General features: G+C 41.7%; 1 protein-coding gene across 1 annotated transcript; it reads left to right on the top strand.

Annotated features, from left to right (window-relative positions):
• Positions 1 to 1,236: 1,236 nt before the first annotated feature.
• On the top strand, positions 1,237 to 23,327 carry dnah3 (dynein axonemal heavy chain 3). The gene is made up of 62 exons (XM_041053252.1): positions 1,237 to 1,254; positions 1,548 to 1,649; positions 1,759 to 1,966; positions 2,143 to 2,188; positions 2,283 to 2,451; positions 2,554 to 2,746; positions 2,898 to 3,093; positions 3,457 to 3,582; positions 4,424 to 4,619; positions 4,738 to 4,917; positions 5,035 to 5,165; positions 5,260 to 5,365; positions 5,476 to 5,654; positions 5,759 to 5,943; positions 6,112 to 6,235; positions 6,430 to 6,583; positions 6,770 to 6,914; positions 7,074 to 7,285; positions 7,444 to 7,535; positions 7,657 to 7,771; positions 7,999 to 8,115; positions 8,431 to 8,610; positions 8,700 to 8,836; positions 8,961 to 9,162; positions 9,344 to 9,436; positions 9,712 to 9,822; positions 9,941 to 10,055; positions 10,157 to 10,355; positions 10,491 to 10,599; positions 10,696 to 10,809; positions 11,384 to 11,560; positions 11,712 to 11,803; positions 11,916 to 12,135; positions 12,253 to 12,387; positions 12,487 to 12,598; positions 12,760 to 13,001; positions 13,183 to 13,283; positions 13,387 to 13,492; positions 13,623 to 13,752; positions 13,844 to 14,080; positions 14,178 to 14,281; positions 14,353 to 14,647; positions 14,768 to 14,947; positions 15,042 to 15,165; positions 15,267 to 15,423; positions 15,515 to 15,658; positions 15,814 to 16,480; positions 16,564 to 16,729; positions 16,831 to 17,047; positions 17,145 to 17,327; positions 17,445 to 17,643; positions 17,738 to 18,251; positions 18,362 to 19,989; positions 20,080 to 20,305; positions 20,392 to 20,636; positions 20,740 to 20,856; positions 21,182 to 21,339; positions 21,623 to 21,790; positions 21,925 to 22,067; positions 22,209 to 22,413; positions 22,729 to 22,866; positions 22,974 to 23,327. The coding sequence occupies exons 1-62, from the start codon at positions 1,237 to 1,239 to the stop codon at positions 23,325 to 23,327; spliced, it is 12,138 nt and encodes a 4,045-aa protein (XP_040909186.1).
• The last annotated feature ends 2,130 nt before the right edge of the window (positions 23,328 to 25,457 follow it).

The raw sequence follows: 25,457 nt of genomic DNA, 5'->3' as shown, positions 1-25,457 counted from the left end.
AGCTATGCACTCTGATGTTACGGTCTTTACGTAGTTACACAGATTTATCACAAAATGTGTAATATTAAGCTCCTGCCAGAGAGTTTATTGTCATATCCGCTTAGTTCTTTCAGGACTCCTGTCTTACCAGTCTTGCTCTATGTATTATTGCCTAATATGTCATCATATAAAGGCCCATAGACATAGAATGCATCTATGTATTGCTTCTGCAAGTAAGATTTTCTGAATTTTTTGGGACATAAACTTGCCTTGACGTGGTTATGGTAGCCCTAGTTATTAGATTAACCTAAACCTATTGATGTTATTCAAAAACTAATTCTTCATGCTTGAAAACTGGAACTATCTTTGTTAGCAAAGAAAATAATTGTATGACATATCTGAAATTTAAAGATATGTAATTTTATATATGCTTTTAATTTGACACGTCAAAAATGCAAGTATACTAGTTTTTTGGGGGGGGGCGGGGGGGGGGGGGTCTGTGAAAATGTACATTTGGGGATAGAGTGCTGGTCTCACACACAAAACTAAGCCAATCTGTATCAAGTCAGAGAGCCTGCCAGCAGAGGGCGCAATACAACTACTGAATGATGATGTGATGCTCCCAGGTAAACTGTTGGGACAGCACACCAACCCAACCAAAAACCCTGTTCTCATTATGGAATGTAAATGGAACAACCTTAATTTAAATAGATGTGGTAGAATCACTTTTATTTGGTTGAGTCTATATTTCACACAGAAACGTGTGCAACCTGTATGGGAGAGTCAAGAACACGGGGCACCGCCCACCACACACCACCACTGTCTGATGGGAACAAGGTAGTTGGTGTTACCATGGAGACGTTCCCGGATGGCAACAGTGTTTTAGTTTACAGCAACGTGATGGCTTATCGTAAGCCAAAGTATTGACAGGGCAAAACTAATCTCTCAGTAGCTTAAAAGGTATATGGCAGATTCATACACGTAAAATCTTCAGCTTCTGCTGCTGCCGGGAACTTTTACATGAAAGTAGTTCAGCTAATACCATACAGAAATGATTGAAATCCTGCCAGCATAACGTTACAGCGGCCGATAGAAGGTAACTGATATTAACGGTACATACTAAAGTGTTGCCAGTGTTGTTTTCTCTTCCACTGTTAAGTTATACGGATAAAATTTGAAATTGTCTGTCGTTTTTCATTCACACATTCAAGTTATTTATGTTTTCCGTCCTTGAACTGATAGAAAAACTGAGCAAAGATGGAACGGCTAAAGGAGGTAAGGTTAACCTAGCTTATGTTTAAAAAAATAAAGTTGATGTTTCACTGAACAGTGTTCATAAATGAACTGTAAACATTTGTATACATTTTGCATGAAAATGGAAAAATGAAATGTTTTGTCATATTTAATCAATTTAAGGTTACATTTTGAGTACAACAATGAAAAAATGCTTAATGTTTTAATAGGATTTAACTGAAATTTGTACAGATTTGAAGAGATATTTCTTGAATTGTGCAAATAGAAGTGTCAGTGGTCTTTTTGCCACCTTGGTGTTTTTGTCTGAACTACAGATGGAGGATGACTCTCTCTATAATATGAGTCAGAGCAGAGAATATCCTGTTCCCCCACCTTTGCCCATGACTTGTAATGCAGCACCCTCAGAACTGTATCAAGTAAGAATGTCAATCACTGTATGACGCATGAACTGTTTTGCTCAAATACTTAGTAAGTTATTAACCCTTGTGCCGCCACCTTAACATTCAGTCCGATGTTTTACCTCAGATTGTCTTGAGGCACAACCGTTACCCACCCATCCTTCAAACCAATTCATGGACTCTGGCAGTTCCTTTTAAAGAGCAGCGTCACCACCGTACTCCCAGTGAGTCGATTGCAAACAACTACCGCCCCCGCGCCCAGGACCTGAAAATTAATAAACTCCATCAGAGACGACACACTCTACGTCAGTCCTTGACAAAATCAGCAGGGCCTTGTATCCTTTGAAGTTCCTCTCATATGAAACCATGGACTGTGTAACTAAGGGAAGACTGTCTGAAACTATCTGAGATTGCAATGTTCTTTACTCTCTTGTGATAATTTGAAAGTGCACACTTAATACAGTTTTGAAAACTTCTCAGAATGGATTTTTTATCTTAATGAGGCTTTTAGCATCTCTCCCTCCTGGAAGGAGACAAGCAATTACACCAAGGAGAAGGTAGTTATGCCCTTAGAGCAGCTCATTTCAGAAATCTTTTATGATTCTCTTTTTATTGCAGCACTTAATCAGATTTTTTTTCATGCTTTCACAGGGATACATCTTCTCATGCTTCACTCTCGCCTCGACCAAAGTCTAGATCAAAAAACCTTTGCAGTCCCAGCAGCCGGCCTATGAGCCCTAAAGAGCAGCTGGATATCATGCTCAGCCAAGAGGAGAGAATGAGGGCCATGCAGCCAGAACCTAATGAGAGAGACCTGGAAGCAAGTATCAGTGAATTCAGTTATGAACTAGTCAGTTGCTGATTCGAATCTTTTCAGTCTCTTGTTTCCCACACATTGTTGATCTTCACTTTACTCACACAGAGGTATATGTACTACATCACCACTGGTGTCCCCACCTCTGTGCTGGCCCCACAGCCAAGCCAGCAGATGATGAACATCTTGTGCTTGCTGTCTCCTGACACAGAGGATAGTGGTAAAAACATCCAGATTATGAGGGCTAACATGGAAGAGGAGGTCAAAAGAGATTATTACTTCAGTCTCAAGAAGAGCATAGGTATAAAACAAAAGCATCAGTAATTCTTCTATTAATGGCAGTATTGCTTTCTTTAGACACCCTAAGCATACACCAGTTTGGCCTTTAACATTGATTTTATAGAAATTCTGTCAATTGGTTCAGTCTGTTTTGTCATCTTGTTCCTTGCCAGTGGACTACATTCTGATGGACCCATCTGAGCGCCAGCGACTTTCCATATCAAGCGTCCTCAAGCCCTTCCCTAGGAGGGTCATTCGCGCCCCTGTGCCCTGGGCAGCTACTTACAGGGAGGCCCACATGTGGCAAAGCCAACATCTGTTTACTGTCAGTCGCATTATGATCCTACTGCAGGATTTCTGGCTAAACAGGTAATACAGGAGTGTAACACACTGTCCATTCAGTGAATGTTAGGTTATGCTGCATTTTACTTGGATGAGTAAATGGCATGGACATAGGAACACAGGAAACCCTCCTGCTAATGCAGCTCGTATTCATTTACAGTCTGAACTTTAGAGCCTATGACTGTGCTTTGACACAAGAGCTGTGGTGTCAGATACAACCACTAAACAGTATCTGGACACAACATGGGTGTGGTGGTGTGAAGTTGAATTTCTGTATTAGTTTGTAACATTTGAAACCAAAACCCGGTGCTGCTTTAAAAAATAACTTGAAGTAAAACAAAAAAAAAATGTGTGAATAATCTGAATCATTATATTTTAATCTTGTTTCAGCTTTTCGTCCTTGAGATTTGTCAGACTTGAGGACCTTTTCTCCTCCAGCTTCCCCCTCCTGCCATCTGAGTTTGAAAAGTTTGTCCAGAGACAGTGCCAAACTACCAGAGAAGAATTGATCCGAAAGTGAGTAATACCAGCATACCAGCCAGTCTCAAAACAGCCCGTCTGTCAGTGAGACCATAAGCTGATGTCCAGACTTAATCATCGCAGTGTCTTGTCATTGGTGTATAGGTCTAGAGCATGTACACAACCAAAGCAGGTAATCCTGTTGTAGGTGTAGGCTCATGTTTCCACCTTGTCCACTTTGTCAGATCTCTGTCAGGCTGCCTTTCAGGGGATTGCTTTACTTAGTACCTCACTTGAGGATTGCATTGCATCCTTTGTTGCATGCCTGTTGTATAGCCTGTTGTATGGCCATGTAGAAGCCCAGTAGAATGTCTGGCTGTGTGACTGAAATATGAGCCACTGTTATTTGTAGAAACTGGCTGCCCTTTGTGTATTTTCATGTTTGTAATTTGTACCTGCTGGGATACCATTATTCTACCATAGCTCAGTTTCCCACGCCAGCCATAGTCAATCTAGGGGACATTATGAGTCTCTGTGGGGCTGGGTAAATATCAATACACACCAGAGAATAAATAAAAGATATAAGAAGGGCAGTAACTAGTGCAGGCAGCAGAGCTTTGATTCAGTAGACACCATTTTGCAGGGAGTGCTTCAGGTATTCTGTTACCACATGCTCTTAGAAAGAGAATGTAAAAGAGAATTATGACCCCCAGTGTTATATGACATTAAAAATACAGCCCACATTTTGTTTGGATTTGTGAATTAGATTGTTCCATTAAAAATAATTAAATTAATTAAAAAAAAAACACAGATATTTGAAAAGGAGCTGATTGGTTTAAAGTCAGCTTTTACTCTGTTCATAGCTACAAAAGAACTTATGGCAACCATCTCCCTCCAGATGGCTGCCTCAGTGTGCAACACTGTTTGACACCTCCAAGGACCTGTGGTTGCCCCTCATACCCAAGAGTGAGCAGGTGGCTCCAGTTGGTGTCCAGGAGTTCTTCAACTGTGTGGCTGCTCTCATGTCATTGCAGCTCCGAAGCTTGGTCACAGAATCATTACAGGACCTGCTATATTTCTTCACAGTACATGAGGTTAGTTAAAATGGTTGTTGAAATTATGCAAGGGGGGTTCCCCAAATATGTCGCTGCTTTCCAGAACTCAGACTTCACTTCTGATTTAACTGTGAGCCCTGTTTTCCGTGTTCTTCAGGAGGGCAATGACTTTGGCGAGGTGTTTGATGAGATGAAGTATGTTCAGTCTCAGGTGCTGCTGATTAATCTACAAGTGAACGAGCCTGACATTGACTTCAGCCCGACCTTCCAGGAATGCTGGGAGGTCATTCGTAGAGCCTTCCTGGAAATCATCAAGAGTGCTGAGAAGTTGCCGAGGGTACAGTATTCCCTAAGCACCAAGAATCCATTTTATATCACTCAATGTTGTCAGTGTTTTATCATTTTATTTAAAACACATGCATTTAATATCTGACTGACATACTTGTTTGGCCAGGTGGAATGTAACCTCTTTCCCGATATAAAGAACTTGTACCTACGCACCGTAAGACCTGATGAATCGCTGGTTACAAACCTAATCAACCAAGCTAAGGATGTATTCAACAGGAACACTGTTGGACCTAAAAAGTAATGACGCATCAACTGTATTTATGTGTCTCTGGATTAATTTGGTGAAACAGCAAATGTAAAGGAACTGCTAATACTACATCTTATTCTTTAGGTATTTGAATGTGTATCAAAAATACAGCAATCTGCTGGACAATACAGCAAAGCAGGAGATATCAGCATTCCTCAAAGAGAAACACTCGTTAAAAGGGTTCACCAGGGTAATCAAACCTTTCTATCTAAAATCTCCACTGAACATTTTCTGTTTTTCAAGTGGCATTTACTGCCCTCTTGATTCACCAAAGCCCTCTCTCCCTCTCTCAATCTTCAGAAAATTGAGAGCATTAATCACTTGTGGAAGGAGATTGCATCACTGCCCGTAACGGTGCCCCTATCCATGTTTTGTCTGTATGCTGGTAAGCTGAATGCACACCTGTGTGACTGTGCTGAGACACTGAAAGACAAGATCACCATGTTTGAAGCGGAGGAGAACCGAGAGCGTAACAAGGAGTAAGATAAAACTGTGGTTTTAGCATACTGTATGGATGTATGGACGATTATGTTTGCATAAATTTGAAGAGACACCATGTCAACTAGCTTCTGTTCTTTCCTAGGATCTGTCGAAAGTATGAGGAGATTACAGAGACCGTCAGAAGCACCCCACAAACCACAGAGGAGTTGGTGTCTCTCAACCAGTACATTAAAAAGACCAGTGAGGTCACCATTCACAAGCTGATAGATGAAGTTGATGAAGCAACATATCGCCTCAGCTTCCTCATGGACTATGCCATTCTGCCATGTATGTGAAATACTACTAATACTACTAAAGATGACTTATATATTTTTTAGTTTTCTCTTATATTTTTTACCTATACCTAAACCCAATCCATCCAATATGTACCAAATTGGAGGAAAGCAATTGCTAACATCTGTCCCTTACTTGGCTGTATTTTCTTTCTTTCTCCAGCTGATGACTTGAGGCTGAACTCTTACGTTTTTCAGTGGCCCAATCAGATCCTGACTGAGCTTGATGACAGCAAGACTCGTCTGGCAACTATGAGAGAACAGGCCAAGGACTATCTCCAAAAGAGGTTACAGAATAAACACTTTTCACACCCTTGGTCTCACACAAGTGCAACCTCCTTAAATGAATGTGGCGTTGTATGTCCACACTTGTTTGTCCCTCCTCAGCTTCAACCAGTCTCCAACATAAGAATTTTGTGGCATCAATGTCATATACACTATGTCTTGTTTGACAACTGCTATATCTCCATTTGACTGTCAGGATATTAGACTTTGACACAAGGCTGCACAATATGCATAAAGAGATACAGGCCTTTAAGAAGAAAGAAGTGATGAACGTGGAAGAGATGAAGAACAATGTGGGAAATCTCTCGCAAATCACTGCCAACCTTGAGGCTGCTGTCACTGAATTAGAGGTAAGAGACACTTCACACTGCAGAGCTTAAGTACATGTAGAAAATTACATGTGGTTATCTTTTTTTTTTTTTAAGGTGCAGTAACTATAGGTAGCTTTGACACATATACATAGGTCTTTCATTATACTGAAAATGCTTTTTCAGATAGTAGTTGCGTAAATGCTAATACCACTGACATTTCTACAGGACATCAACAAGGAGCAGACTTTGCTGGAGAGGGACCAGAGCCAGTTCCCAATGCTGCAAATGCTGATAGCTGACAAACAGCCATATGAACAGCTCTGGAGCACAGTGTTAAACTTTCAGAGCATGTCAGAAGTGTGGATGAATGGTAGATAACACACTAATTTCTATTTTGTCACAGATACAGTGTGACTGCATTTTAAAAGCTCTAAATGGTACAAATTATGACTAGTGGACCACAGCAAGTGTTTGCAGAATGCAGAGTTGTTTTCATATTGTTGCACTTCCTTCATCACTTAATTCCTAGGTCCTTTCCTACATTTGGATGCTGAGAAAATCTGTGATGAGCTGGATATCATGCGGAGGACCATGCATAAACTGACCAAATCTTTCTCTAATCTTCCTGGGCCTTGTCGTGTTGCCAAAAGCTTCAAAAACAAGATAGACCAGTTTAAGCAGCACCTGCCTGTCCTGACAACCATCTGTAACCCCGGCATCAAAGATCGCCACTGGGAGAAGGTAAGCTGAATCTTTTTTTTTTTTTTTCGCTTCATTAGATCATCTGACACTAATAGAAATCCAGTATCAGATTCACTTTGTAAGGACCAAGTGTCCTGCATCTCCTGTGATCCATGAAGCTGATGTGAATAATTCATGAGACTTTTGTCTGCCTACAGATTAGCAGCATTGTGGGCTTTGAAGTCAAACCAAATGTGAACAGCTCCCTGCTGAACATGTTGGATCTGGGGCTGTCTAAGTACTCTGATAAGTAAGACACTTTCATTACAGTGTTCTGGAATTCAAGTAAAGAGAAAAAATGAACACACCACAATTAGAAAACCATGGCTTATAAGAAAAAGTGTTGATTTGTTTCCCCCCTTCTTCCCTAGGATGGAAGAAATTGGAGCATCAGCCAGTAAGGAGTACTCTCTGGAAAAATCCATGGAGAAGATGAAAAATGAATGGGCTGACCTCCGGTTTTCTTTCACTCCATACAGAGATACAGTAAGACAAGCACACATATATAATTATGCTTTCAGAACAGACATATCACATGCTGAAGTGTTGTAATTTCTTCCGAAGTATTACTTCTCGAATGTTGAATTATTGCAAGCAGTTGACATGTTCTGCCCTTTATGTTGGCATCACTGTCTTTAACTCAAAATGCCTGTGAATTTCCATATATACATCATCATTAACTTCTAATAAATACGCTTAACATTTTATCATAGGGTACCAATATTGTATCAGCTGTGGATGACATCCAAGTGCTTCTGGATGACCACATTATTAAGACACAGACCATGAGAGGTTCACCTTTCATTAAGCCAATAGAGACTGAATGTAAGGTAAGACATGGCAACACAAAACATGCTTGGACCACTGGTGACACAGTAAAAGGATAAAGCTTTTGTTTATCCAAAAGCCTGAGCAGGAGGAAGTGCACAATTTCACAATTTCACGCCACAACAAGTAGCAAAATTAACTGATCTGTGCTGTGCCATTCCATCCAAAACTGGCTTCGACTGAAGCCATAAAATTACTTAAAAAGGCTTGGAGATGATAGTAGGCTAATAGAATCACTACACAGTTATCTAACTATACTTAAGAAATGCAACAACTACACAATACAACAATAACTGGATAGCTGCTACTCTCCATAGCAATGGGAGGACAAGCTGGTGAGTATGCAGGACATCCTAGACTCCATGCTGAAGTGTCAGGCTACTTGGCTCTACCTCGAACCCATCTTCAGCTCTGAAGACATCATTGCCCAGATGCCTGAGGAGGGACGCAAGTTTGCCATAGTGGACAGCTACTGGAAGAATATCATCGGGGAGGCTGTAAGAGCTTCTTGATGTTCCTGTTTTAGTTTGCATAAATGGATCTCATGCACTTTGCTTTGAGTTTTTTTGTGATTATACTGATCCAGGTTAAAGATACTCGTGTGCTGGTGGCCACAGGCCAGCCCAACATGCTGGAACGCCTGCAGGAGTCCAACGTGTTCCTAGATGACATCCAAAAAGGCCTCAATACCTACCTGGAAAAGAAGAGGCTCTATTTCCCAAGGTTTCACTACTAGCACAAGTAGTAATACTGCTAATTACTAAATACTAAATACTTTTTTTTTGAGGGTCTTGTTGAGCGTTTGTTTCAGTTTCCTCTCTCTGCTTCATCTTCATCCTATTCCCAGGTTCTTCTTTCTGTCAAACGATGAGCTGCTGGAGATTCTGTCGCAGACCAAAGACCCTCTGTGTGTGCAGCCTCACTTGAAGAAGTGCTTCGAGGGCATCGCCAAATTGGAGTTCACTGAGGACATGGAGATCACTGGCATGATCAGCTCTGAGAAGGAGACAGTGCCCTTCACAGAAAAGATTTATCCAGCCCAAGCCAAGGTACAGAACAGACAGTGTGTGTTTAAATTGTCAGTAGTTGTTTCATGTAATTTTATATGAAATGGATGTTCGTATCATATCTGTTTTATATTTTTGTATTTCTGTTTTGTTAGAAAAAAAATATTGGACATGACATGGTGAACATACTGTATAGGATGGATTGTTACCATTTTATTTTTAGGGTATGGTGGAGAAGTGGCTGCTGCAGGTGGAGAACTTAATGCTCAGGAGTGTTCGACATGTCATCCATCAAGGAGTGATTCAGTATGCAGAGGTATTGGGGGGTATCACTTTATAGTTGAATCTGTCATGAACTTAGGTTGACTGACAGTAAATGTTGGGAAGTTATATCTAATACTGTAGTCTAGTTATGACTGGAATGGTATTATTTTTATTTTTTATATGAAACCAGCCATAAGTTCTTTGGAGCACTATTAAAATATGGGGTGATAAAGGATGATGACATAAAGTTTATTTTTACCATTTGTCCTGATGCAGCATTTTCCACCTTATATTCTTTATCTAATACTGACATTTTTTTTGCTGTAGGTGCCCAGGAAGAAGTGGGTGTTGCAGTGGCCAGGCCAAGTTGTCATTTGTGCATCCTCCATCTTTTGGACGAGTGAAGTGTCTGAAGCCATCCAGACCAACTCCCTGCCTGTCAGTCTATAGATCCACGTGTACATCTACTGCTAACTTCCACGTACTGTAAAAAATGACCAAATACAAGAGTTATTCCACTAATGTCTAATATGTGTGCTGACTTTCAACTCCAAAGGCCTATGTGGAGAAGTGTAACGCCCAGATTGCTGACATTGTGGAACTAGTTCGTGGGAAGCTTCCAGGAGGGGCAAGGATGACCCTTGGTGCCCTTACTGTGATTGATGTTCATGGTAATATCCAAATATGAAATATTCAATGTCAATGTCAGTCCTTTTTCAGACATTTTAAAGGGATAACTTGTATTAAATCCAATTATTTTTCTCTCTCTTAGCTCGAGATGTTGTGGCAAAACTGGCAGAGGACCGCATCTCCTCACTGAATGACTTTGCGTGGATATCTCAGCTGCGATACTTCTGGGAGGATGGAGATGTGATGCTACGCATGATAACTACATGTTTGAAATATGGCTATGAATATCTGGGCAACTCCCCTCGTCTGGTCATCACACCACTTACAGACCGCTGCTACAGGTAAATTACACTTACTAGTCCTTTTATGTATGGATGGAGAGCCACAAAATACAGCATCATACTGTGACTTTAAAGTTAGTTCAAATGTCCAAGATGTGAAGTTCTTTCATAGTTTAATTTGGTCAAATGCCACAGGACTCTAATGGGGGCTTTGAAGTTGAACTTAGGAGGAGCTCCTGAGGGCCCTGCAGGGACTGGCAAGACTGAGACCACAAAAGATCTGGCAAAGGCTTTGGCAAAACAGGTACATTAAAACTGTTTTCAGTAAAACAGTGATTTCCATTTAATTTGAGTTTTGTTTATTCTTAGTACTGAAATCAAGGCTATTATTTATTTCCAGTGTGTGGTTTTCAACTGTTCTGATGGTCTGGACTACAAGGCCATGAGTAAGTTCTTCAAAGGACTGGCTCAGTCTGGAGCTTGGGCCTGCTTTGACGAGTTCAATCGTATTGAGGTGAGCAATACCATTGTTACAGCAATCAAATCTGTGTACATGTGTTGAACTTATAAATAATTAAGTTTTTAATATTAAGTTTAGTTATGTAGAAAAACACTAATAATGATATTCCTTGATCAGTTTTGTCCCTTAGGTAAAAGATGAATTGTAGGATCTGTAAGTCATTATAGATTTTGAATCAAGTCTGCATACCCACATATTAACAAAACCAGTTTTCCTCCAACTCAGAAAGTTAGCCAATTTGGACCATCTGCCACTCAGCAGGCTATAGAGATGCAGCTTTTGCTTTTATGGTAAACTGATTTAACAAACAGAGCAACTGACACATTTCAAGTCACACTGCTGCTAGAGATTTATTTTAAAAAAAAAATTGAAATTGATATGAATAGACATGATGTTGCTAAAGATTATGGTTGACGTCAGTGAATATTTTTGTTATTTCTCATTTACATTACATTGGTTGTCTTAACTCTAGCTCAAAGCATTGTTTTCTGAAGGCAGTGGGATTATTTACTGCAGTTCAATGCGCTACATACTCATTTACACATTTGTTCATTTGTGTGTGTCACAGGTGGAGGTGCTTTCTGTGGTGGCTCAGCAGGTCCTCTGCATACAACAGGCCATTGCCAAGAATCTGAAGACCTTCATGTTTGAGGGGACAGAGCTGTCACTCAACCCAACTTGCTCTGTCTTCATCACCATGAACCCTGGCTATGCTGGCAGGGCCGAGCTCCCTGACAACCTGAAGGTACATCACTGTATCACTGTAGTTTGGCGTTAAAATCACTGAGTGGATCAAACTCTGATGAGAAATACACAGTGGGTAAAGGTTAAAAATATCCTGCTGTAGACAGTAAGATACTGGAACTGGATATATACCTGTCAGTCTTGTCTTTTAGGCTCTTTTCCGCACAGTGGCTATGATGGTTCCAGACTATTGTCTCATTGGAGAGATCTCACTGTACTCCATGGGCTTCATTGAGTCTCGCAGGTATAAGTGAAAAATCTCTTGCACAAAATATTTTTAATGAGTTTTTTTTTTTTTCAGAGCAAATACATAATCATATACCGAACCAAACCTCCTATTCCAATTTTGCTGACAGTCTGGCACAGAAGATTGTGGCCACCTACCGTCTGTGCTCTGAGCAGCTGTCCTCCCAGCACCACTATGACTACGGCATGCGAGCTGTGAAGTCTGTGCTGACTGCAGCAGGGAATTTGAAGCTGAAGTACCAAAAGGAGAATGAGAGCGTGCTGTTGCTTAGGGCACTGATGGATGTCAACATGGCCAAGTTTCTGGCACAGGATGTGCCTCTGTTTCAGGTGACAAATTTTGTACCAAATCCAGTTGCAGCTGGGGTGTTTTTTTCTTTTCTTTTCTATGTGTGCATCAGTTGGTTTGTCTATTATTCAATTCAATTCTCTCACTGCTGCCCACAGGGTATCATCTCTGATTTATTCCCTGGGGTTGTCCTTCCAAAACCGGACTATGATCTCCTCCTCAAGGCTCTCAATGACAACATTGCTAAGCTGAACCTCCAGCCTGTCCCATGGTTCATTGGCAAAATTATCCAGGTCCCGGCTATTGCTCTGTAATACTTAGCATTCATAAAAGTTATTTGGCTACTTTATACTTAAACCAAATAAATGTACTGTGATTCGGATTGTGTATAGGTGTACGAGATGATGTTAGTGCGCCATGGCTTTATGATAGTAGGAGACCCCCTCGGTGGAAAAACATGTGCCTATAAAGTGCTTGCTGCTGCCCTTGGAGACCTTTACAAAGGTAGCTTATTCAGTTTATTTACCATTTACCTGCTGACTTCTACTAAGCCAGAAACACACACTGAGAGAAACTACCTTTATGCAACAGATATCATGTAGTTTCACTTTGAATTATTTGCTGTTATTCTGCATAACTTTTTATAACTAATTCTCCTCATTTAGCCAAGCTCATGGAGGAGTATGCAGTGAACTACTGCATCATCAACCCCAAGGCCATCACCATGGGCCAGCTGTATGGCTGCTTCGATCCAGTCAGCCATGAGTGGTCTGATGGTGTCTTGGCCACATCCTACAGGGATCAGGCAATCTCCACCTCAGAAAATAGACAGTGGATCATCTTTGATGGGCCCATTGATGCTGTTTGGATCGAGAACATGAATACAGTGCTGGATGACAACAAGAAGGTATTGGCTATTTCATCGCCTTTCTCATTGTAGTGTTTTTTTCTAATCTAAAAACCACTACTCAGATTATCCTAATATTTGGTGTGGATATTCATGGTTTGTAAAGGATTTACAATTTGATTTACTACATTCAAACCTGCAAACAAGAAACCTCTTTGCTGTTCACTCTCTTCTCCACTAGCTTTGTCTCATGAGCGGTGAGATCATCCAGATGAGTCCCAAGATGAGTCTGATCTTTGAACCTGCTGACCTGGAGCAAGCTTCACCGGCTACCGTCAGTAGGTAAGCAACACAAACAGAAGCTGCACCAGCAACTTTAGTATGTAAATCCAAAGCATGTGTTTTGAACGTTTTAGAAAAATTTACTGTATTGTGGTTTTTGCAGGTGTGGAATGATCTACATGGAACCTCAGCAGCTGGGCTGGACTCCTTTCAGAGACTCTTACATGAACACACTTCCTGAAAGCCTGAGCACTGAACATAGAGAGCTGGTGAACATTACAAACATTACAAACATTCATGTCTTGATTGGCTCATTGATGGCCTTTTGTTACTTTTATGTCCTTTAAGATTTCATATGATGTGTTTTTATTCTGCTTGTTTGGTCTTAACATCCCACAGATCATAGACCTGTTTGATTGGTTAGTTCAGCCCTGTCTGGACTTTATAGACCAGGAGTGTCGCTTTGCTGTTCAAACATCTCCCATCCACTTGGCCCATAGTCTAATGAAGCTGTACACCTGTCTGATGGGTTAGTAAGACTGGCATTTAATCGGTAATTGATCAACAACTACGTAGTTCTTTTTGTCAGTGTGTTTGTTAATGTTCCTGTCTATATCCAGATGAAATTTCTGCATCAGAAACCGAGGGCTCACAGAATATGTCCAGCCAGCAGATTACCATGTGGCTGCAGGGACTCTTTCTCTTCGCGGTTGTTTGGACAGTGGGTGGGACCATCACAGGACACAGTCGTAAGAAGTTTGATATCTTCTACCGCAATCTGATCATGGGCATGGACGATGAGCACCCTCGGCCTAAGAGTATTAAACTCAAAAAGAACAACATCTTCCCTGAGAGAGGTCACAACATTTCAACACTATTTATGTATTTAGTTATTATATCAATTAAAAAATTGCTTTTTTTAACATTAATAACAATTGATGTCTTTTTTTGCAGGCACTGTCTATGACTACTACTTCCATAAAGACGGACAAGGACAGTGGAATGCATGGACTGATTCAATCACAAATGAAGAGAACATCATCCCAACTGGAGCCAATGTGAGTATGTTTAGGTTATAGAGACTACCTCTGCTGGTCTTGTTCCCTGAAACTCTGTTTTTCCCTACCAGGTGTCTGACCTCATCATTCCAACCATGGAGACAGCACGTCAGCTTTTTTTCCTGCGTACCTACCTGGCACATGAAATACCCATGCTATTTGTGGGGCCCACTGGCACTGGCAAATCTGTCATCAACAAAAGCTTCTTGGTAAAGCTGCCTAAGGAACAGTACACACCAAACTGTATCAACTTCTCAGCCCGCACCTCAGCAAATCAGACCCAAGATATCATCATGGCAAAGCTAGACCGAAGACGGAAGGGAGTGTTTGGACCTCCTGTGGGAAAGAAGTGTGTCGTCTATGTTGGTAAAGAGGGTCACACATACTTAGTATCAAAGAAAAAGGATATCATGCATTAATATGTGTTTAAAGGTTATTTATTTTTAATGTACAGATTGTAAAGGCATTGTTATCTCTTCTCCATAGATGACTTGAACATGCCAGCTAAAGAAATCTACGGCGCCCAGCCCCCAATCGAACTGTTAAGGCAGTGGATTGATCACCACCACTGGTATGACAAGAAGGACACCTCCAGATTGGACATAGTGGATGTGCTGTTTATGTCGGCAATGGGGCCTCCTGGTGGTGGGAAAAATGATATTACAGGTATGTTGAAATAATGTTTCCTTTAATATTACGGTCAGTAATGAGGAGAGCAGCAGCAGATTTACTTTAATTAACAAAATTTCTGAAATGCTAGGCCGCTTCACTCGCCACTTGAATGTCATCTCAATTGATTGCTTTGATGATGAAACACTGACCAAGATATTCAGCTCCATCACTGACTGGCACTTCAGCAAAGGGTTTGATGCCTCTTTCTACAGGTAACTTGTCAAATATATTTTTGGAAGTTGTACAGTAGACAAATTCCATGAATTATCTATGTTACAGAAGGATATTTTGTGACATAATTTTGATGTCCTAGGCTTGGCAAGATCATGGTCCAGGCCACCATGGCAGTCTATAAGGATACCATGGACAGCTTCCTCCCCACCCCATCTAAATCTCACTACATCTTCAACCTGCGAGACTTTGCTCGAGTGATACGAGGTGTACTCCTAGCTCCACACACACACATGCAGGTAACAGTGGAAACAATAATGAAATGTTTAAATGAATTGCTTTGAATTGCTTTAACATCTCTTCTTGAATTATTTTTACCATTTATGTCAGGATGGAGACAAACTGGTGCGCCTGTGGATCCACGAAGTCTACCGTGTTTTCTATGACCGACTCACTGACAACACGGACAAGGAGATGTTCTTTGGCATTGTCAAAGAAAGAACGTTAAACTTCTTTAAGCAGAGTGTGGAAAAGGTGTGCACACACACACACTAAATCAGCTGCTTAACAGCACTGCAGGAACACGCTTTTTTTTTTTTTAGAAAGTCAGAGAAGGTTCTGCTTTGTGTTGTGTAGTGGAGTCTGGATTTAAAACTGTAGCTCTCTATATCTTTTCTATTTTTGTGTAGCTCCTGAGCCACCTCAGCCCAGATGGCAAGGTAGTGGATGAGAGCATCCGTAGCTTGTTCTTCGGAGACTATGCCAAACCTGATTCTGACACTAAGGCCTATGATGAAATCACAGACTTGCATGCCTTGCAAGAAGTGATGGAGATCTACCTGGATGAGTACAACAACCTCAGCAAGACACCCATGTCTCTTGTGATGTTCAAGTTTGCCATCGAGCACATCTCCCGCATCTGCCGTGTGCTGAAACAAGACAATGGCCACCTCCTACTTGTTGGCATTGGTGGCTCAGGGCGTCAGAGCACCACCAAGCTGGGCACTTTCATCAATGATTATGTCTTGTTTCAGATTGAGCTGACCAAAAACTACAGCATGTCAGACTGGCGAGAAGATCTGAAGCGGATGATGCTTAAAGCAGGCATCGAGGGCAAGAGCTTAGTGTTCCTTTTTAATGACAGCCAAATTAAGGATGAGGCCATGTTGGAAGACATCAACATGCTGCTTAACACTGGTGATGTGCCTAACATCTTTGCTGCTGATGAACGTGCTGACATCATAGAGAAAGTGCAGGGAATCGCCCGGATGGAAGGCAAAAAGATTGATGCTACTCCACTCTCAATGTACAACTTCTTTATTGACCGTGTGAAGGCCAACCTTCACATTGTGCTAGGTAGGCAACTTCACATGTCCTTTTGCTTATTTTGATTGGAGTTTTACTAAGTAGTTGTAACTGGGAATTATTGTATTCAACAGCCATGAGTCCCATTGGGGATGCATTTAGGAATCGTCTTCGGATGTTCCCCTCCCTTATCAACTGCTGCACCATTGACTGGTTTCACGCATGGCCAAATGATGCTCTGGAGATGGTGGCTCACAAGTTCCTAGAGGATGTGGAAATGGAGAGTGAAGTCAGACTAAAGTAAGGACATAAATAAGGATGGAAGGAAAAATGTAGTACTTGTTCGAGCTGAATTACTCTGACTAGTTTGCCCACCTTTTGTCTTTTTTCCTGTGTCTCAGGGTGGTAGAGATGTGCAAGACCTTCCAGACAAGTGTTGTGGACATGTCTCAAAGGTACTTCTCCAGATTAAGGAGACACAACTATGTCACTCCCACCTCCTACCTTGAACTTATCCTCACCTTCAAGACTCTGCTCAATGTCAAGAGGAATGAAGTTGACACTGCGAGGAACCGCTATATTGTTGGTCTCCAGAAACTGGAGTTTGCTGCATCTCAGGTGATTTAAAGTAATATTAATATGGGGGGGGGGGGGGGGGGGGGGGGGGGGGGTAACTTGTAACTCGTACTAAGTTAACTTCATACCATGTTTACAGGTGTCAGTGATGCAGCAAGAGCTGACAGCCTTGCAGCCAGAGCTCATCCAGACCTCAGCTGAGACGGATAAGATGATGGTTAAGATAGAGGGGGAAACAGTGGAGGTGGATGCTAAGAAAGAACTAGTGTCTGCGGATGAGAAAGTGGCTAATGAAGCAGCAGCTGCAGCCCAAGCCATTAAGGTATCCATGTATTTCAGGAGTAATGGCACTTTTTGCTAAGTCAGGTATTGTCAGTATTTTGGTTTGCAACCCTTTATATATTTAAATACTGATTAGGGCATTTCGGTTGTCTTTCAGGATGAATGTGAGGGAGACCTGGCAGAAGCAATGCCTGCACTGGAAGCCGCCCTGTCAGCTCTGGACACCTTAAAACCTGCAGACATAACAGTAGTTAAGTCTATGCAGAACCCACCTGGTCTAGTAAAACTAGTCATGGAGTCCATCTGCATCATGAAGGGCATCAAACCTGAGAGAAAACCTGATCCTAGCGGCTCAGGTAAGATCTTCTAAGTTTTGAAAGAATGATCTTCATAATGCATCGTTCTCAGTAACGTTTGTAAGATTAATTGCATCAATTGTTTGTGTTACAGGTAAAATGATTGAGGACTTCTGGGGTCCCTCTAAGAAGCTCCTTGGAGACATGAAGTTTTTGGAAACCCTCAAAGCCTATGACAAAGACAACATTCCTGCCCCTTACATCAAGAAAATAAGAGATAAGTTTATCGACAACCCTGACTTCCAGCCCTCTGTTATTAAAAATGTCTCCTCAGCTTGTGAGGGTCTCTGTAAATGGGTGCGGGCGATGGAAGTGTATGAGCGTGTAGCCAAAGTTGTAGCCCCCAAGAAGGAGAGATTGAAGATGGCTGAGGATGAGCTGGCTGTACAGATGGAAAAGTTGGCTGTGAAGAGAGCTGAGCTGAAAAAAGTAGAGGATAGATTGCAGAGCCTGAATGATGACTTGGCGGCCATGATCAGCAAGAAGAAAGAGCTAGAGGACAACATTGAATTGTGTTCTCAGAAGCTGATCAGGGCAGAGAAGCTGATTGGAGGACTGGGTGGAGAGAAGGACAGGTGGACAGAGGCTGCACTGCAACTAGGGATCAGGTATATCAAAATATACCTACGATGTATATTAATCTGTTAGTCATGATGTGTGGTATGGTGGACCTGAAGTTTAATATTAATCAAACTGGTTCTATATTTCCCCTCTGCAGATATACCAACCTGACAGGTGACATACTCCTCTCCTCAGGAACCGTATCTTACCTTGGGGCATTTACAGTAGACTACCGTACAGAGTGCCAGGAACAGTGGCACATCCTGTGCCAAGAGAAGAAAATCCCCTGTTCAGAGGATTTCACCCTCAGCAACACTCTGGGTAACCAGGTGGCTATCAGGGCTTGGCAGATTGCTGGGCTGCCAGTGGACTCCTTCTCAACAGACAACGGTATCATTGTATTTAACTCTCGTCGCTGGCCCCTGATGATTGACCCTCAAGGTCAAGCCAACAAGTGGATCAAGAACATGGAGAAGGCAAATAAGCTTGCTGTTATCAAACAGTCAGATGGAAACTATGTGAGAATCTTGGAGAACTGCATCCAGTTTGGTACCCCTGTTCTTTTGGAGAACGTTGGAGAGGAACTTGATCCCGTACTTGAGCCTGTGTTGCTGAAGCAGACCTTCAAACAGCAGGGTGTTGAGTACATGAAAATAGGAGAGAATGTTGTGGAATATTCTAAAGACTTTTTGTTCTACATGACCACTGGACTGAGGAACCCTCACTACCTCCCTGAAGTGGCTGTCAAAGTCTGTCTGCTGAACTTTATGATCACTCCGCAAGGCTTACAGGACCAGCTTTTAGGCCTTGTAGCAGCCAAAGAGAAACCTGAGCTGGAAGAGAAGAAGAACCAGCTAATTTTGGAGAGTGCTGCTAACAACAAGCAGCTGAAAGAAATTGAGGATAAGATTCTGCAAGTGCTCTCCTCTTCTGAAGGGAACATCTTGGAGGATGAGACCGCAATTAAGATCTTGTCTTCTTCCAAGATCCTCTCTGAGGAGATCTCTGAGAAGCAAAAAATTGCCAGTGTCACTGAGAAAGAGATTGATGATACTCGCATGGGTTACCGTCCTGTGGCAGAGCACTCCTCCATTTTGTTTTTCTGCATCTCAGACCTGGCAAATATCGAGCCTATGTACCAGTACTCCTTGACCTGGTTCCTCAACCTCTACCTGTACTCCATCGCAGAGAGTGTGAAGAGTGACGATGTGGCTGAAAGAATCAACAACATTGTTGAGCATTTCACCCTCTGCATCTATAACAATGTCTGCCGCTCACTTTTTGAGAAGGACAAGCTGCTTTTTTCCCTGCTGCTCACTGTAGGCATCATGCAGGGTAAGGGCAAGGTTGATGACCAAGTTTGGCGCTTCCTCCTAACAGGTGGCATTGCTTTGGATAACCCTTATCCCAACCCTGCTCCAGAGTGGCTATCTGACAAATCTTGGTCTGAAATTGTCAGGGCCTCCAAACTTCCAAACCTGGGCGGTTTATTTGAACATGTCCAAAACCACATCTCAAAATGGAAGACTCTTTATGATTCAGGAAAGCCCCATAAAGACCAGTTGCCTGACCACTGGAGTGAGTTGGTGGGGATGGACCGAATGGTTGTGATCAGGTGCTTCAGGCCAGATAAACTGGTTCCAGCAGTGCAGGATTTTATAGTAGATAACATGGGACAGGCTTACATTGAACCACCTACCTTTGACCTGGCAGGGAGCTACAAAGACTCAAACTGCTGCTCTCCTCTAATTTTTGTGTTGTCACCAGGATCGGATCCAACTGCAGGTGATTAACCAAAGACCTGTGCTCTTTCTATTCCTGATTTTATTTTTGAATGCCACAAGTCTCTAATTCAGCATTGTAATGTTCCTTCAGGTCTGCTGAAGTTTGCTGATGACCTAGAAATGGGGGGCAGCAAGACCCAAACCATTTCCCTCGGGCAAGGGCAGGGACCCATAGCAGCTCAGATGATTGACAAAGCCATCAAAGAGGGCACCTGGGTGGTACTGCAGAACTGCCACCTGGCCACTAGCTGGATGCCCGCTCTGGAGAGGATCTGTGAGGAAACCATCACCCCAGAGAACACACATACTAACTTTAGGTAAAAGATTTTACACAGTAAGTTTCACTGACATATTCTCATATGAGGAACACAATAAATACAAGCCTCTTTGCTCTTCCTCCCAGGTTGTGGTTAACCAGTTATCCATCTGACAAGTTCCCAGTCACAATCCTGCAGAATGGGTTGAAGATGACCAATGAGCCTCCTAAAGGAATAAGAGCCAACCTGCTGCGCTCGTACCTGAGTCACCCCATCTCTGACCCTGCCTTCTTTGGAAGCTCCAAGAAACAAGTCATTTGGCAGAAGCTCCTGTTTGGTCTCACCTTCTTCCATGCGCTAGTACAGGAAAGGAGGAACTTTGGACCTCTGGGTGAGACATATAATAGATGTATTCCAAATGTAATTCTGGACTTTGCTTATTGTGCCTTTAGAAAAAAGTTTGATGTTGTTTTTTTCCTCCATTCTCTCTTGAGGTTGGAATATTCCCTATGAGTTTAATGAGTCCGACCTGAGGATCAGCATCAGGCAGATCCAGATGTTCCTGGATGAGTACGATGAGGTTCCACTGGAGGCCCTCACATACCTTACAGGTGAGAGTTTTATAGCTGTTAACACAGCAGGAAATTAATTTGCACCTGTGACATGGGCAGCATAGGGCTATTCTCAATAGTTTGAATCATAGATAAAATAAGCTGCTTTATAACTGATACCTGTGTTATGTTTAGTCCGTGTAGAGTTGAAAAAAATGCACCAATATCATTAGTATTTATTAGATTTCTCAAAATGTTCACATGGTAGGTGTCCAGATCACTTAGTGCTCTTAGGGACATAACATATAATATGATAAGTGACTTGGATATCACATGATTATCCTTTCATCCTTGGTGTTGATAATTGTTTTTATTCTTTTCACAGGTGAATGCAACTATGGAGGCAGGGTGACAGATGACAAAGACAGACGTCTGCTGCTCTCGCTCCTGTCCATCTTCTACAGTTGGGAGCTGATAGAGCAGGATTGCTACCACCTGTGTGAGGGAGATCTGTATTATGTCCCAGCTCATGGCCCCTATCAGGTACTGCCAGAGCTCTGGTCAATTCCTGATTAATGCTACAGTGAAAGGCTGCCACATCCATCATTATCAGTCATGATATGACATAAAAATAGGCTTGCATTTCAAAAAAAAAAAACAAAACACAACAGCAGCTGATTTCACAGCCTACCCAGAGGGGTGTGTATAATATTTGCCAGATAATCTTCAGCCATTAGGGCACACTGTTTATGATCAGTATTATAAGTCAAGCAATTCTAAAATCATCCTATCTGATATCGATTAAAAAAAAAAATCTCTTTTCCAGACATATGTTAACTACATTCGCAGTCTACCAATTTGTGCCGATCCTTGCGTGTTCGGACTTCACAGCAATGCTGACATCACGAAGGATAATCAAGAGACCAATCAGCTCCTGGATGGAGTACTGCTAACTTTGCCCAGGCAGATGGGAGGCGGAGCAAAGTCTCCTCAGGTTTGCACTGCCTACCAGTCTGAAGCTCCCAACATTTATAACTTTTACTTCTGGCTTATTTCCATGATGAAACAGTATGTGTAAACGTGTTGTCTTGTATCTATACTTCATGTTGTCTTCTGTTTATACTGCAGGAAGTAGTAGATGAGCTTGCAGAAGACATCCTGTCTAAGCTGCCAGCAGACTTTGACATACAAATGGTGATGGATAAATACCCTGTCATGTATGAAGAGTCTATGAACACTGTTTTGAGGCAGGAAGTAATCCGCTTCAACAGGTACTTGTTGCTATGTACTATTCAGCTTGGAAAATACCAGCCTTAATTATGAAAAACTCAAATGCTCATCAATATGTCAGTGAAGGATATGCTTGTGAAATCCTTTACAATTAATTCTTAATCACACTCCCTTCCTGTCAGGCTCACACATGTGGTGCGGGTCAGCTTGGTGAACATCCGCAAAGCTTTGAAGGGCCAGATTGTTATGTCTGGTGAACTTGAGAACGTCTTTAACAGCATGCTGGTGGGCAAGGTGCCTGCTATGTGGGCAGCCAAGTCGTATCCGTCTCTCAAGCCAATGGGGAGCTACGTGACTGATCTGTTAGCCAGGCTGCAGTTCCTACAAGTAAGAATTATGGTTGTTTCAGGTCACACAGACCTTGAATGAAGGGAACACATTAGGAAAATGACGGGCAAGATGAATGAAGCACATACTAAGTAGTTTAAGTATTTAAGTACTAAGTCATTTAAATATTTAAATATGTAAGTAACATATATGTGTACTAATAAATTTATCTCTAGTGCATATGGAGCACAAAATGAACAAAGGTGACATCACACCAAACTAAATCATTGGATCTTTGTGAAGCACTACTGGCTGTATAGAGAATAAATGACATTGCTAATAACTATACATGTGCTTTGATGTCTGTTCTGACAGGATTGGATAGATAAAGGCCCGCCTACGGTCTTCTGGCTTTCTGGCTTTTACTTCACCCAGTCCTTCCTTACTGGAGTGTCTCAGAATTTTGCCAGGAAGTACACCATCCCCATAGATTACATTGGCTTTGAATTTGAGGCACGAAATTCCAACTTTCCTTAGTGTTTCTGCTCAAATTCAATCATTATAATGTCATAATATATGTATATTTTGGGTAGATATTCATGCTCTAAGTCATCTTCCAGGTAACCAAAGAGGAGACGCACATGGATGAGAAGCCAGAGGATGGAGCCTATGTTAAGGGTCTTTTCATGGAGGGTGCACGCTGGGACAGGGAGAACATGGTTATTGGAGATTCCCTTCCTAAGATCCTCTTTGACTCTTTGCCCATCATCAAGCTCAAACCTGGAGAGATGGCCAAGTTTCAACATGAAAACATCTACGTTTGTCCCGTTTACAAAACCAGCGCTCGCAGAGGGACCTTGTCCACCACAGGCCACTCCACCAACTATGTCCTGTCTATCGAGCTGCCCTCTGACAAGCCACAGAAACACTGGATTAACCGCGGGGTGGCATGCCTCTGCCAGCTGGACGACTAAGAACTACAAACAGCGGACTTTTGATCTATTCTTAAACTATTAAACTATTAAATGTATGCCAAAGAAATGCCTGTGTTTGCATGCAAAAGTAAAATGCAAAAATATTGCAGAAGATACTGTAATAAAAACAAAAAGAGACATGAAGACAGGAGATGCTGCTATAGAGCATATCTAGTGGAATTTACCGGCTCTGAAGGTTATATTTGTTTATATTCATGTAGAATTCATCTGATTTCATAAATCCACTCTTTACAGAATAATGTCCAGAGCATACCTTAGGTTATTCATTACAATGACTCACACTGACACTAGTGAGTCATTTTTTTCTGATCTTTCAGGACAATAGTCTCCCAAGGTTTTACACCAAACACTGTTCATAATTTATAATTTGTGCTACACAGGAAGTAGAAGATTTTCTGTGTTGATTTATAGAATTTATATTTTAAAAGTGTTTGTACTGATTCTACTCAAAGGGACAAGTAACTGGTGGTATTGTATTTTAAAAACAGCTGATACTGGTGGGTGTTAGCGCTATGAAGCACTTTACACCATAAGTTTATTTTCCATATGGTTCTATTTTTTGCACAGTTGGTGTTGGGTTGTTATAAAGATTTATAACTTTATTGGATAAAATTCCTCAATCAAAGACTGCAGGCTCCATATACTGTAGCAGCATGTAAACTGTGTAAGCTGTGTATTCTCAGGGCAAACACTAGATGGCAGCAAAAGCAAACCACAGGGGTTTCACTTCTGACAGAGGTGAAGAGCAAAAACTGGTTGAAGATACTAACTAATAAGTCTTTGCTTGTGCTGAGTGCATCTTCAACTGAGATATAGTCTGAAAACAAAAAATTGACTAACCTAACAATTTACAGCTTAGAATGAGTATCAGTATGATACCAGGTACCTCCATCAACGTCATTGATTAAGGTTTGGCTGGGAGTATGACAGCGATTTACTTTCTGTCCCTGCATACAAGCTGATTCATGACTTAATTACTGAATTGCTAAGATTCAGTACAGAATTAATGCTGTTCTCTCCACACAAGAAAGGCATTATAAGACAGGATGCCACAAATCACCACTGAGCCCAATTCAACAAACCTTTGTGGGAGAGAAGGTGTTTCCATTAAAATCCTGGTGGTATAGTTTCCCACAGTCTAGTCCTATAACTTTAGATCAGATGTCTGGTGAGTGGTGCTGCGTGGCTGATGCTGTATTTATGCCAGTATTGCTTGATGTTCTTTGTAGTCAGCAGTTGTGGGTTCGAACATAATTCATCTGAATTCAGCTGCTGCCTCAATACCCATCCTGGATTATGGTGCATAAAATATTGCAGCATTAAGTCTACATATTATAAAATGCAGATGACGGAGGCTCCTGTGGCAGATGCTCTTAACTAAAGTGCGTGTTTAGGGGTGTGTGGGAGCCATAGTTGTGCACTTGCAGAAACAGTTTATTAACTAAGGGACTCTCTAAAGCTAAAGCTGATTCTAACTTTTGCCTATTCCAAAAAAAAAAAAAAAAAGAAGTCAAAGAGTTCTTGGGAACATCAGAGAAAGATCCCAGCTGCGTGCTTTCCTGTCTAGTTCCTTAAGGCCTCCTTAAGCTAATGCGCAAATGTCCTCCAGAAAGACACCCCTGAAGAACAAGATGATCATTACCCGCTAATGAAAATCACCAAACTGAGCTGTGCATGCCAAGAAGAGCGAAACACAGACATGTCTTCCAACACTTTATGAGAGTGTGACACATCTATTTATTCAGTATGGCATTACAAAAATTCCACTTCAGTTTTCTGAGCAAGGACACCGCAGTGTACCGTCTTTATTGCAGTCATTGCATTATGTTAATGCTGAGCTGATAATGTAATAGAAGAACCTCCTGTTTTTTTCAGATAAGGTTCCCCCAAAATTATTAACTCTATAGGACACTCTGTGTTTTATTATGGGGGAATTACACTGAAAATAGAGGGAGCCTTCACCACATAAATCACACAACACATTGGTTTTGTGTCAGTGAATGTTGCACTGACCTTGATTTGTGTGGAAGTGTTGGAATAACTGTGTGTCAAAAAGCAAAAATCATTTCGGCTATTTAGACCATACTGTTTGTCTTGCAAAGTCGCAGA

The sequence above is a fragment of the Toxotes jaculatrix genome, chromosome 13, assembly GCF_017976425.1.
Source record: "Toxotes jaculatrix isolate fToxJac2 chromosome 13, fToxJac2.pri, whole genome shotgun sequence".
Classification (NCBI taxonomy): domain Eukaryota; kingdom Metazoa; phylum Chordata; class Actinopteri; family Toxotidae; genus Toxotes; species Toxotes jaculatrix.
This window is presented reverse-complemented; position numbering and strand designations above follow the sequence as displayed.